At 33.1% G+C, this 13915-nt stretch overlaps 1 protein-coding gene across 1 annotated transcript; it reads left to right on the top strand.

Moving 5' to 3' along the window:
• Window positions 1-507: 507 nt before the first annotated feature.
• On the top strand, window positions 508-12462 carry LOC121415648 (zinc finger protein 862-like). Its single transcript, XM_041608940.1, has 3 exons — window positions 508-1538; window positions 1853-2065; window positions 11109-12462. The coding sequence occupies exons 1-3, from the start codon at window positions 1216-1218 to the stop codon at window positions 11674-11676; spliced, it is 1104 nt and encodes a 367-aa protein (XP_041464874.1). The 5' UTR covers window positions 508-1215; the 3' UTR covers window positions 11677-12462.
• The last annotated feature ends 1453 nt before the right edge of the window (window positions 12463-13915 follow it).

Here is a 13915-nt window from a genome sequence, read left to right as displayed (position 1 = left end):
TAACAACTTACATTCATATCCAACACGGACTTGTCAGAATATTCACTTAGAAAATCCTAGAACACTATTAGCACATAAAACACTTAGACATCATGGGCCTGACATATGGAATACATTGCCTAGTTCGCTGAAACAGTTAAGATTCATTTCTCCTTTCAAAAAAGGTATTAAATCACTATTACTGAATAAATATTCACAAAGTTAATAGGCTATTTCTCTATATCTTATGAAACACATGTTTTAAAAAACTGGAAAACAACAACTGTAAGAATACAAATAAAGCATACATTATGAGGACCAAGCGCCCCCCCCCTCCCCCGTCATTATGCACCTGCACCCTTACGTTAAGATAATGTAGTAAGAATAATTATCGTTTTCTGGGGTTGCCACGCAGTCAAGCTCAGCTTATAGTGGCAACCCCTGCAACCTTCTAATAATCGATGTTTTAATAGAAAATGCATTATTATCATTTTTTTTGTATGTTTTGCTTGTCAGTTATATGTATATTATTATTGTATTTTCTTTGTTAATATGTTCATTAAAAAGTGTTGCAGAAACCAATAAATGAGAAAAAAATGAGAACATACATGTTATATACATATTGTACGCTGCAATCAATGCACTAACCGTCACCGCGCGCGATTTAGCCAGCGCGCCGCGGCCGAGCCTCGTGTAATTTCGATGCGGACGTCCGGACCTGAAGCCAGCCGGTGTCGAGTCGTCAGGAAATCTGTAAGTTTTTAATTGATGTCAATTATCTGATGAAATTAAACATAAAATGCAGTTTGGCATTTTCGTGAAATAGTCCACCCCTCCTTAACATTGACAGTTAACTTTACATGCGTTTGTTTTGTTAGCGGCCGCAAGGACCTCGCTGATCTCCTTACCAATTAACGTTAGACCTAAACACGCAAAAAAAAAATAATAGGCTTAACGTTAGGCCTAAGGCCTATGAACAGTGAATAATAATAAAATCTAATTTAAAAAAAAAAGGCGGGACTAAGGCCTATTTCATGATTTGGCTGGCAGTTTAAACTTTTATTTTTTGTAGACTAAAGTTATATTTTGTTTTTTTTTGTGACTCTAGGCCTAGGACATCACTTAGGCCGCAAACCTTGAGAATTCAGGTCCAGATCATGCAGATGGAGTGTGGTCATCACTACCTCAGGTGAGGGTTCGTGTTTGGTCCTCTCCAAACATCCTGACATCCTGGACATGATGGAGATGAATTACAAGGTGTATAAGGTTTCTCCAAAGCTTTATAGAGAGTTGCAGGAGATGGCGGAACTGATGGGTGCAAAGGTCAGAAAACCAAATCGCACTCAGGGAACCAGGTGGCTGGCACATCTTGGAAATGCTCTGGATGCAATCCTGAAAAACTATGCCCCGCTGATAAGCCACCTAGAGGATCTTGTTGCAGACCGGCGATCGAGTGCTGATCTTCAAGGCAAAGCCAGACGCATCCTGAAGATCATAACTGATTTCCCGACACTTAAGTTCATGTTCTTCTTGCAAGACATCCTTGACAGTATGAGCAAGTATGTTAACAGTTTGGTTGCTTTGTTAATACATGTATTATACTTCAAATGCAGTCTAAGTAGTTAGTTTCAATACATGCAACTTTTTTCACTTATAATAAACAAAAAACAATAAATTACCAAATGTAAAATTTAGATTTCTTCAAAATATCAATGAGAAATATATCTATAATAATTCATTTATATTTTTCATCTACCATGATTGGGCTGAAGTAAAAGTTCTTAATACTAAAAAAAATCAAATTTATCAATAATTTATCAAGAACTTAACCCATTTTATATGCTTTCTTTCTTTGTCTTTGTCATCTTTGCAGGCTGAGCAAGAATCTACAAAAAGATTCATCTAGCCTTGCTGAAGCTTCACGTGCAGTAGATGCAACCTCCTTCCAGCTTGGAAATTTGGGAAGGGAGGCAGGGAAACACCTTCAGTCATTCTTAGAGGAGATGAGGGGATCAGATGACCAAACTTCATTCAGGGGGCATGAACTGAAGAGGGTTGAGATGGAAGACAAATTCGACAGAAACAGGTTAATTTTTTTATCATTCAGAGTACTACAGGGCAAGTCCAAGAAAAGGTCACCCTGGAAGGCAAAATTTCATCTTGATTTTAAGAAGTTATCTTTGGTGGGGTAAGAAAGCCCAAATGTTGAATTTTAAAATTTCATTAAGAAAAATCTGATAATATGCATATGTATGCTAATTTGGGGCACCTAATTTGCATAATCAGTAAAATGGGCGTTACGTATGGGACAATTATAAAAACTCATAGAAAATGAAAACAAAACTTCTGAGATTTAGTCATAGGTGGGACATGGACCCCCTAACATCTTATTACTTTTGGCAGAAAAAAGTGGTGTCATCTAATTAATTATGCAAATTAGGTCTTGTCCAAGGATGGAATGTCCCATACGTAACATTTTGAGGATTTTTTTTAAGTTATTTCTCATAATACAATACTTGTATTGTTGCATCTCTGGGAAGTTCTAATTTATTAAGTATGAAAATGTTATACCACAAAAAGTTTCAAAAATGGAGTTTACTTTTTAATTAAAAGTTAATTAAAAAATTGTTACGTATGGGACAACATGTTACGTATGGGACATTTACACACAATGTCAATGGGGAGATTTGTGTACAAAGTGAATGGAGAAAAACAAATTTCAAGAGTGCTCTAAAAAGTGATTATTTACCTTTTCTTTAGTTTTTAAACACTGATTTGTTATGAATACTGATTAATGAATACAATCGAAGCAAAAAAAAATGTGAACATGGAAAAATATGAAAAAATAAAAACAATAGAAATACATAAGAAATTCATAAAACCATGAAAAACAAGGAATAAAAAGGTTGAAATGGATAATTTCCCCTTCAGTCATAATCAAATATGTCTCAGTAGAACATTTAAAAAGAAAGAAACTCTTTGTAATTTCCATATTTTTAATCTATTTCAATTTTTTGAATTATGGGGAAAATTGTGTACGTTCTCTATGGGGACAAAATGTCCCATACGTAACTGTCCCATACGTAACATGTTATTAATTTATTTAATTAGAGTCTGTAATTAGAGGGATTTGGCTTATGACATGAAATTTACCATGAATATACTATAGTATTGAGACTTCTATCACACTAAGTTTCAAGTTGTCAAGTGAAATACTTTCAGAGAATTCTCTACTTGAAAAAAATGTATTAAAAATTGTCTTTTCTCTGCGTCCCATACATAACGGCGCAACTTTTCGCTCTAAAAGGTCAAGATCAAGGTCATATGTCACAATTTTTTGCATGATTATTCTTCTCCTAGCTGTTTACCATCATGAGGGTATTCAATCTAATCAAAGTCCATTAGAGCATGATCGGTTAAGGGTTCGCATTGAGGTGAAAAAAAATTTTTAAGGTACTTTTATCAAATTTGCTTTTAAAATGATCTTTGATCTCAGGTTTCAAAAAACTAAGTTTCATGAAGATTGATGATTCCGAAAGTACCGGAATAGTCCATTTTATTCATGGGGGTGCTGCTACCTCTCATCACGGACGGACATTTCTACTCAAATTAAATTCACTCTAGTTTTATTGTTTTTAAAGTTACTCTAATTTGGTTTGGATGTTCTTGCACTCTGAACATTTCTCTATTATCAGACATAATATAGTAGAAAAAAAATATTGGGAACTAATTTTTTTTGGTAGGTGTTAACATTTCCATTTTGAAATTTCCGTCCGTGATGGAAAAAAAGATGAAAAGTTTTTTTATTCTTTATCAGAGTAGAAATAAAAAATAAAAAGGTTTAGAGGTATCTCTCTAAACACTGTACATGATTTTATTTGAACATGGCTAAAATCCATACATTTTATCCATATCATAAACTCAGTCAAAAATGATCACGGACGGACATTAATTTGATCACGGACGGACAAAGTTAATTCACTCAAATTCATTTCACTCTAGTTTTATTGTTTTCAAAGTTACTCCAATTTTTTTAATGGTCTTGCACTCTGAACATTAATCTATCATCAAACATAAATTAGTAGGAAAAAAATATGGAAGTAAACTTTCCTTGTAGATGTTAACATTTCCGTCCGTCCGTGATGAAATTAATGTCCGTCTGTGATCATTTTTATTAGGATAATGTCTATGGATTCAGCTTTTTATTCTTTATCAGAATAGAAACAGAAATAAAAGTGTGTAGAAGTATTTCACTGGACACTGTTCATCATTTTATTTGAACATAGCTAAAATCCATACATTTTATGCATTTAATAAATCAATGAAAAATGATCACGGACGGACATTAATTTCATCACGGACGGACGAGTGAAATACTTGTGGAAAGATTCATATATGCAAATGAGAAATTTTGCTGAGCAGATTTTGAGTTTAATTTTAGCTTCTAATTGCAGTGAAAAATGGCTCCGAGAATTTTTCAGAACTCAAATGGAATAAGCCTACAACTCTTCACAATTTTTTGTGATATCTTTGTTTGGCCGTTATTGGGGCTATATTGTTGTCAGGAAAATTGTTAAGCATTATTGGAATGCAGATAGAGTTGAAAAGCTACATGTACATGTATATGCCAAAAAAGCGGGAAACAAAGTATGGCAAGAACACGTCCAAAGCTGTAGATTTCATCAATTCAAGCTTGCAGAAAGTGATGGAGAAGAAGTAGAATGCAATGCATAATCTGATAAGCAGAAAAATCAATTTTTCCATGTACAAACTTATGGATTCACAATGCTTCTAACAGAACATAGGTTTGTGAAAATTACATGAATACCTTTTTTCGAAGTCCATTTTGGAGCTAATTTTAAGCTGTGAAAATGCATAAAGCTTGCACTGCAGTGTTTAGAAGTTAAGCTTTGGATTGGAATATCAATTTCAATTTTGGATTCGGTCAGGGCCTAAATACATGAGGGCTGTTGATGTTATGGGGTGTCTCCGCTTTAATGCAAAAGATGGATTTAAAGAGAGCCCCTGACAAGTGTTGATCCAACAAACAAGCATAAGGATCAGTGACCTGTTAATCTTTTAGATTTAGTTTTTGGACCTTAAAAAACATCTTTGCTCTTGGAAAATTAATGCCTAAAATCATCATGATCATAAAAATACTTGTATCAACATGATAAATAATCAACTAGCTGTTGATTTTGAACCTACTTGTATTCTAAACTTTAAAAAGACAATAGGGGAAGGCGGGGTAAGTTGTGACACTTTTTGCATTTTGCACGTTAGAATTGATATGACTAGTAATATTGTAGAAATAAGTACCTTACCTTTAAATTTGATTCTTGGGAAATATTTTTCACCTATATATAACTTTCTACCCCCACGCTGAATGTCATTGTGACCTTTGAAAAAAAGGATGTCAAATTGCTCAACTTGCCCCATCTGTGGGGTAAGTTGTGCCATCGTCTGGGGTAAGTTGAGCCACAAAAACTATGTAAAAAATGTATGCGGGAAGAACCAGGATGTCAATTTTTCATTTAAAGTCTTTTCACTTGCTAATTCTCTATGAATACTAACATCTTCTAAAAGTAAAAGGACTGTCATGTGAATTTGCTCCTTTCTGCCTGCATATCAATGGCTTTTTACGTTTTTTTTGTTATACATCACTTATTCTTTACGTTCGATTTTGACAAGAAATGTGTTAAGAGCAATCGTATGTCTAGATTATACTGTGCGTCTAGCATAGAAATCAAGTTGCTACATCTTAAATCAAGTTGCAGCAACTTGATTGAAGTTGTAGCAACTTGATTGTGCAACTAATACTGTTTAATATTATTAAAATATGTACAAATCATCAAAACAATTGCATTTGTTTACCAAAAAAGTACTAAGAACTTTTTACAGAGTACTTCCATTGTATTTTAATTGTGTCCGTCCGTGATGTCCGTCCATGATGTCCGTCCGTGATGGAAAATATTTGCAATTCTCTCGGAAGTTTGATATTGGTTAAGAATTCAATATGCTGAACATAGAAGCTAACATACCCGAGTGTTAGGTGCATTAACAATAATTGGTCCATGTAAAGCTGTTTAGATAGAAACAATAAAAATGTACAAAAATTCTAAAAACCACATTTCTATCTTGTCCGTCCGTGATATGGCACATTTAGTGGATACCTGTGTTTGTAGGTAACCATGGCAACAAACTTTTTTAATCATTCAGCATACTATGTCCTACCCTTCACTATAAAACACAAAGGAACCTTGTTCATCTTATTCCTAATTTGTTACAAGCCTTCAAAATCTATCAAATGTCCGTCCGTGATGAACCGATCATGCTCATTAACACTATTTTTCAGGTTATTAAACCTCTGAAATGTCCCATACGTAACGCGCGCGAATTCTTGGACTTGCCCTACATTTGATTTAATTTCAACTAAAACCATTAATAGGAGTCAGGGTTGGCGGATTTAAATCACTTCGATTTAAATCGTGATTTAAATCGCGATTTAAATCACCATGATTTTTTTTTTTTTAAATCATTGATTTAAATCACTTCCATTGAAAAATGTACAAATCATGGACAAAGTATTTGTTCAATGCAGTTTTAATTCTTCAAGTCAGCTGAAAAACTTTGAATTAACTTTATATCAACAAAAGATCAACAGAGTATTCATATCTACTTAAAACAAATTAAAATCAAATTAATAAAATCAGGTAATTCCTTAAAAAAATACAGATGTATGTTGTCAATAGGTACTCATTTTTTGTAAATTATGTCGAGTTTTTCTTCTGAAATTTTAGATTCTTTTTCAATTATTAGTCAATTTCTTTAACATAAAGTTTTCACATAATCCAAAGACTTTTCAGAGAGCAATTTGTAAAAAAAAGATATATAATATATAAAAGTCAATGAGAAAAGGTTTGTTGGCAGTTTTCCAGTTTTGATCCTTCGCCTACACATACGGTAACTACTTCTGTCATGTAAAATAAAAAATGATACCTGTATGTAATCAACATATTTAACATGCCTCTTATTTCGTATTGTTACATTTATCATACATTTGATGTTTTAAATAACATAATTATAAAAATCGCATTAACATATTGTAGTACAGTCATGATTTGACTGTTGAGAAAAGCTTTCTCTTATAAACCTTTTAAGTCACTGCAGCCCATTTTATGTTCAGTGCCACAAATAATGGAAGTTTTGTATCTGCATGTAATAATGGAAAGAGCTCCATAACAACAATTTGCTAAACTCAGAATAAACATTTAACACTGCATTTAAATGTTAAGATGCAGGTACTTCAGTTACAATCATTGGCAGTTGTAAGCTGTGTCTCATTTAAAATAAAATACTTCTTTTTGTAATACATATGTTGTAATTTAAGCAGTTTTGCAGTTTTTATCCTTTAAGTTAAAAGTAAGTAGATTCTTTTTCATACTTCATGGATCAAACAGATTTTTTTGTAGAGAATATGGGAATAAAAATTGTAGATTAATGTAAAAAAATCACAGTGACATAGTTAAGTAAAGTCACCCTTTGACTATTAAAGCTATCTCTTATATTGTTCTCCAAAACTGAGAGTTTTGCATCTATATCTGTAGCAAGAGAAGAGCTTTTTATCAAACTAAAAAGATCCTAAACATGTACAGTTGTAGTCTCTTTTCGACTATTGTAAAGCTGTGACTAGGGCAAGTCCAAGAAAAGGTCACCCTAGAAGGCAAAATTTCATCTTTAATTTAAGAAGTTATCTTTGGTGGGGTAAGAAAGCCCAAATGTTGAATTTTAAAATTTCATTAAGAAAAATTTGATTATATGGGCAAGTCCAAGAATTCGCGCGCGTTACGTATGGGACATTTCAGAGGCTTCAATGACCTGAAAAATAGTGTTAATTGACTTTGATTAGATTGAATACCCTCATGATGGTAGACATCTAGGAGAAGAATAATCATGGAAAAAATGGTGACATATGACCTTGACCTTGACCTTTTAGAGAGAAAAGATGGGCCGTTACGTATGGGACGCAGAAAAAAGACAATTTTTAGAACATTTTTTTCAAGTTGAGAATTCTCTGAAAGTATTTCATTTGACAACTTGTAACTTAGTGTGATAGAATTCACAATACTCTAGTATATCTAAGGCAAGTTTCATGTCATAAGTCAAATCCCTCTAATTACAGACTCTAATTAAACAAATTAATGACATGTTACGTATGGGACAGTTACGTATGGGACATTTTGTCCCCATAGAGAACGTACACAATTTTCCCCATAATTAAAAAAATTGAAATAATTTAAAATATAGAAATAACCAAAGAGTTTCTGTCTTTTCAAATGTTCTATTGAGACATATTTGATATGACTGAAAAGGAAATTAGCCATTTTAACATTTTTTTTTCTTGTTTTTCATGGTTTCATGAATTTCTTATGTATTTCTATTGTTTTATATTTTTTTCATATTTTTCCATTTTCAAAATTTTTTCGCTTCAGTTGTTTTCATTAATCAGTATTTATAACAAATCAGTCTTTAAAAACTAAAGAAAAGGTAAATAATCACTGTTTAGAGCACTCTTGAAATTTGTTTTTTCTCCATTCACTTTGTACACAAATCTCCCCATTGACATTGTGTGTAAATGTCCCATACGTAACATGTTGTCCCATACGTAACAATTTTTTAATTAACTTTTAATTAAAAAGTAAACTCTATTTTTGAAACTTTTTGTGGTATAACATTTTCATACTTTATAAATTAGAACTTCCCAGAGATGCAACAATAAAAGTATTGTATTATGAGAAATAACTTAAAAAAACATCCTCAAAATGTTACGTATGGGACATTCCATCCTTGGACAAGACCTAATTTGCATAATTAATTAGATGACACCACTTTTTTTCCCTCATAAGTATTAAGATGTTAGGGGGTCCATGTCCCACCTATGACTAAATCTCACAAGTTTTGTTTTTATTTTCTATGAGTTTTTATAATTGTCCCATACGTAACGCCCATTTTACCAATTATGCAAATTAGGTGACCCAAATTAGCATAAATATGCATATTATCACATTTTTCTTAATGAAATTTTAAAATTCCACATTTAGGCTTTCTTACTCCACCAAAGATAACTTCTTAAATTAAAGATGAAATTTTGCCTTCTAGGGTGACCTTTTCTTGGACTTGCCCATATGCATATTTATGCTAATTTGGGGCACCTAATTTGCATAATTGGTAAAATGGGCGTTACGTATGGGACAATTATAAAAACTCATAGAAAATGAAAAGAAAACTTGTGAGATTTAGTCATAGGTGGGACATGGACCCCCTAACATCTTATTAATTTTTGGGGAAAAAAAGTGGTGTCATCTAATTAATTATGCAAATTAGGTCTTGTCCAACGATGGAATGTCCCATACGTAACATTTTGAGGACGTTTTTTTAAGTTATTTCTCATAATACAATACTTGTATTGTTGCATCTCTGGGAAGTTCTAATTTATAAAGTATGAAAATGTTATACCCAAAAAAGTTTCAAAAATAGAGTTCACCTTTTAATTAAAAGTTAATTAAAAAATTGTTACGTATGGGACAACATGTTACGTATGGGACATTTACACACAATGTCAATGGGGAGATTTGTGTACAAAGTGAATGGAGAAAAACAAATTTCAAGAGTGCTCTAAAAAGTGATTATTTACCTTTTCTTTAGTTTTTAAAGACTGATTTGTTATGAATACTGATTAATGAAAGCAAGTGAAACAAAAAATTTGTGAAAATGGAAAAATATGAAAAAAAATAAAAACAATAGAAATACATAAGAAATTCATGAAACCATGAAAAAACAAGAAAAAAAATGTTGAAATGGCTAATTTCCTCTTCAGTCATATCAAATATGTCTCAATAGAACATTTTAAAAGACTGAAACTCTTTTGTTATTTCCATATTTTAAATTATTTCAATTTTTTGAATTATGGGGAAAATTGTGTACGTTCTCTATGGGGACAAAATGTCCCATACGTAACTGTCCCATACGTAACATGTCATTAATTTGTTTAATTAGAGTCTGTAATTAGAGGGATTTCGCTTATGACATAAAATTTGCCTTAGATATACTAGAGTATTGTGACTTTTATCACAGTAAGTTACAAGTTGTCAAATGAAATACTTTTAGAGAATTCTCAACTTGAAAAAAATGTTTCAAAAATTGTCTTTTTTCTGCGTCCCATACGTAACGGCCCATCTTTTCCCTCTAAAAGGTCAAGGTCAAGGTCAAATGTCACCATTTTTTGCATGATTATTCTTTTCCTAGATGTCTACCATCATGAGGGTATTCAATCTAATCAAAGTCATTTAACACTATTTTTCAGGTCATTAAAGCCTCTGAAACGTCCCATACGTAACGCGCGCGAATTCTTGGACTTGCCCACTAATTGAAAAAAATCATTGATTTGAATTATTAGTAATTGGCAAAGGGTTTGTTGGCAGTTTTGATAAGGGATTTTTTTTCTCTTGGATTTTTTAAATATTTGAATGAAAAATCCCAGAGGGGAATTTTCTCTACTCACTGGGAATTCCCTATGGAATATTCCTTCATAGGCCTATGTATGATAGAATTAAGTTCAGATACATGATTCCTCAAATTTATTTTGAATTGTCCATTTTTACTGGATTTTAATTACAAAATATGTGGTTAAGAACAATATTAGGGGTGAAATGTATAACATCAATATTGATGTCATTGTAAGAGTAAGGGGGGATAATTACCCTTTTTTTTCAAAGGAACTTTTAAAAAAATCAAAAAAATCTGATTTAAATAAAAAAAATCTGATTTAAATCAAATAAATCCGATTTTTTTTATTTTTTTTAAAAAATCAAAAAAATCGCCAACCCTGATAGGAGTACCATAATAACTACCTCTGCATCACCATGGCATATCAAATATCTTTCACTTTATAATTTCATTCATTTTAGTCATGTTAACCCAACCATTTTTTTGTAAAAAACATGCAAACATTCATTCTAGCTTAATTTCAGTTTTGTAGACCATGATGATAGACAGATCTTAGATAATTCAGTAAAAGTAGTTAGTTGTCAACTCATATAATTTTTCATTAATTTTGTCTTTATTTGTAGGTCAGATGTGGTGAATAAACTTCAGAGGCACCTCACCAAGCGCTTTGAAAGTTTAAGGCAAGACGAAGTGTCCGCAGCTACTACCATCTTGAACACCATCCAGTGGCCCCAAACATCTGATGAATTGGAGTCGTATGGAAATACTTCAGTTGACTTTGTGTGTCGGCATTTTAAGGCAATCCTGGAGCATCATAAGTGTGAGTTGGAAAGCATTATGTATGAGTGGCAGGAGGCCAAGCTATACATCTCTGGCCTCCCAAGAGCAAGACAGCAGAGTGCTTGGAAGGACATTATAATGGATGAAGAGCTGCGAGCAAAGATTCCAAACTTACTTCACATTGTGGAGATACTTCTGGTTCTTCCCATTTCTACAGCGGCTTGTGAAAGAGGCTTCAGTTGTATGAAGCGGGTGAAATCCGACTGGCGATCATCTTTGACAGTTGATATGCTCTCTAAGTTGATGTTTGTTGTGTTAAATGGCCCAGAGGTGAAAGACTTCAATGCAGCCGGTGCACTCAAAGTATGGTGGAAGTCAGAGAGAACACGGCGCACCGACTACATGGATTAGATTACTTAACCATGAGTGACGCAAAGTTCGCAAACAGTAACACCTAAAATGACTTTGAAATACACAACTCAGTATTGCAGGACTTGAGTGCAAAGAATAACTTTCAAACTAAAACTTATCTTACTTTTAATGTGTGTGAAAACTAAAATGATATATATTTTTTACTTTTATAAACAAAGAGTCTAAAGTTCATTAGTTTTGTAAATTATAATTAAGTATAGTGAAAAATGTAAAACAGGGTACCATTGTGCAGTGCTGGTATCATCATTATTCAGTATTGGGGTGTGGAGATTGACAGTTGTCAATTATGCCAATTCTCAGGCTTAGTACTTGCCATCTTTATCTTAATACCGTCCGGTTTTACTGTCATTGTCGTTGTGTGTGAAGTATGTCATCTTTATTAGGGTGCAATCGCAAATCCTTAAGTTTATGACTTATGAGTTTAACCAGGCTATATCCAGCTAGGGGTGTGTTAACTATTAACTTGCCATATTTGGGGGAAATGTACTACAGGGCATGTTTCAGTATTGAGAGTATGTAGACTGTAAACTCCAAATACATTCAAACCACATGTGTGAGATACATTCATTCGGTTAGTTTCAGATTCAAATTTATAAACAAGGCTTTATAAGATTATTTCTTAGTAATTTTATGTGAAATAACATGCAATATAAAATAAGATATCAGGAAATTGTGCAAAACAGGGTTTGTTCATGTGGTGTGCCTGGGTGTGGACAGTGTACAGTAGCGGACCGTGACCCGGAGGAGACAAAGCATTGGGGGGCACTGCATTGTTTGTGAACAATGCCGTGCCCCCCCCCCCCCCAATGCTTTGTCTCCACGGGGTCACGGTCCGCCACTGACAGTGTAGACTGTTCATTGTAAATGCCAATCATGCCTATTTAGAATCTGAAATTTGTTGCAGCTACTTTTTATCTTGCAATGTTTTTTAGATGCTTTCAAGTTGCAAAAATATGACATGTTTGTTCATTATAGCAGGTCTAGACTGCATTAGTGCATAAAAGTGTAAGCTTCCTTGTCAGTAACAATAACTTAAGTTTGGCTGTTGTGAGACAGTCACAGTAACTTTGTCACTCACTTTGTTGAATACGCTATGACTATCCATCTTAATTTACATTTAGCAGCTGCTTTTTACCTTGTAGCCTTAGCTGTTTCTAAGACTAAGATGTTTTCAAATTGCAAAAATATTTAGTTTCTTATTCAGGGCTGTCTTATTACAAACTGTTTTTGCTTAAAAATTCAAGCTCCTTTGTCAATTACTGACAAGATAATTTTGGGTGTACATGTATGTTATTGATTTATCACTAGTCACTTTGTTGAAAGCACTATGACTATCTTTAGTACAAAGTACTGAAAGTTTTTTAAATCATACTTCTGTTTCTAAGAAGTTTTCAAATTGCAAAAAATGTATGACAATTAGAACAGGTTTCGTAGAGTACACTATTCTATAGACTGCATTAAAACTCAACCTCAATTCTAGATGTTACTGGCAAGTTAAATTGGGCTGTTGTCACTGTTGAATTACTTGCCAACCTTTACCATGATAGCAAAAATTACTGTTAGTGTTACTTGTTAGTTGATCACGACCATTTTTACTTCTTTCATTATAACTAGCACTGTGTATTGAGTTATTATTACTGCTGATGTTTTGCATTTTGAGTGCATGTATGCAGGGTTGATGTGACACCGAGTGTTGAGATTGATATGTATCTCATTCTGTGTGCACCAGGGTCCATGTTTATGTACATGTATGATATTGCATGATGTCCTTTTTAACGCTAAGACATGTGTGTTTCCTTTTTTTTTTGGGGGGGGGGAATAACCAATAAACGGCTGCAATAACAGACGGCAAAATAAATTGAAGTCTTTTTTTTTATGTTTTCCTTTATTTTTGTGGACCAGTAAAATTTAGGTTCGGACCAGTAAAAAAATGAAAAACTGGGTATCTACTGGTCCGACCAAATCAGGTTGGACCAGTAAAAAAAAAAGTTAGTGTGGAGCCCTGCTGTATGGCACTTTTTTATTTATCAACCCATTGACTACTAAATTGTGACTATTACCCATAAACTCTGTAGTGTCAAAACGGTTCCTGAAACCAATATAACACCTTTCAGACACCTATGACTAATCAGTCTGCTTATAAATACGATCGGAAATATTGAAAGGGGTTGTTATGTATGCAATTTGCTAATATGCTTACCAATATTGGTGAAATAGT

This window comes from Lytechinus variegatus, chromosome 1 (genome assembly GCF_018143015.1).
Source record: "Lytechinus variegatus isolate NC3 chromosome 1, Lvar_3.0, whole genome shotgun sequence".
In the NCBI taxonomy this organism is placed as follows: Eukaryota; Metazoa; Echinodermata; class Echinoidea; order Temnopleuroida; family Toxopneustidae; genus Lytechinus; species Lytechinus variegatus.
The sequence above is the reverse complement of the archived record's forward strand: the minus strand, read 5'-3'. Positions and strand labels throughout refer to the sequence as shown.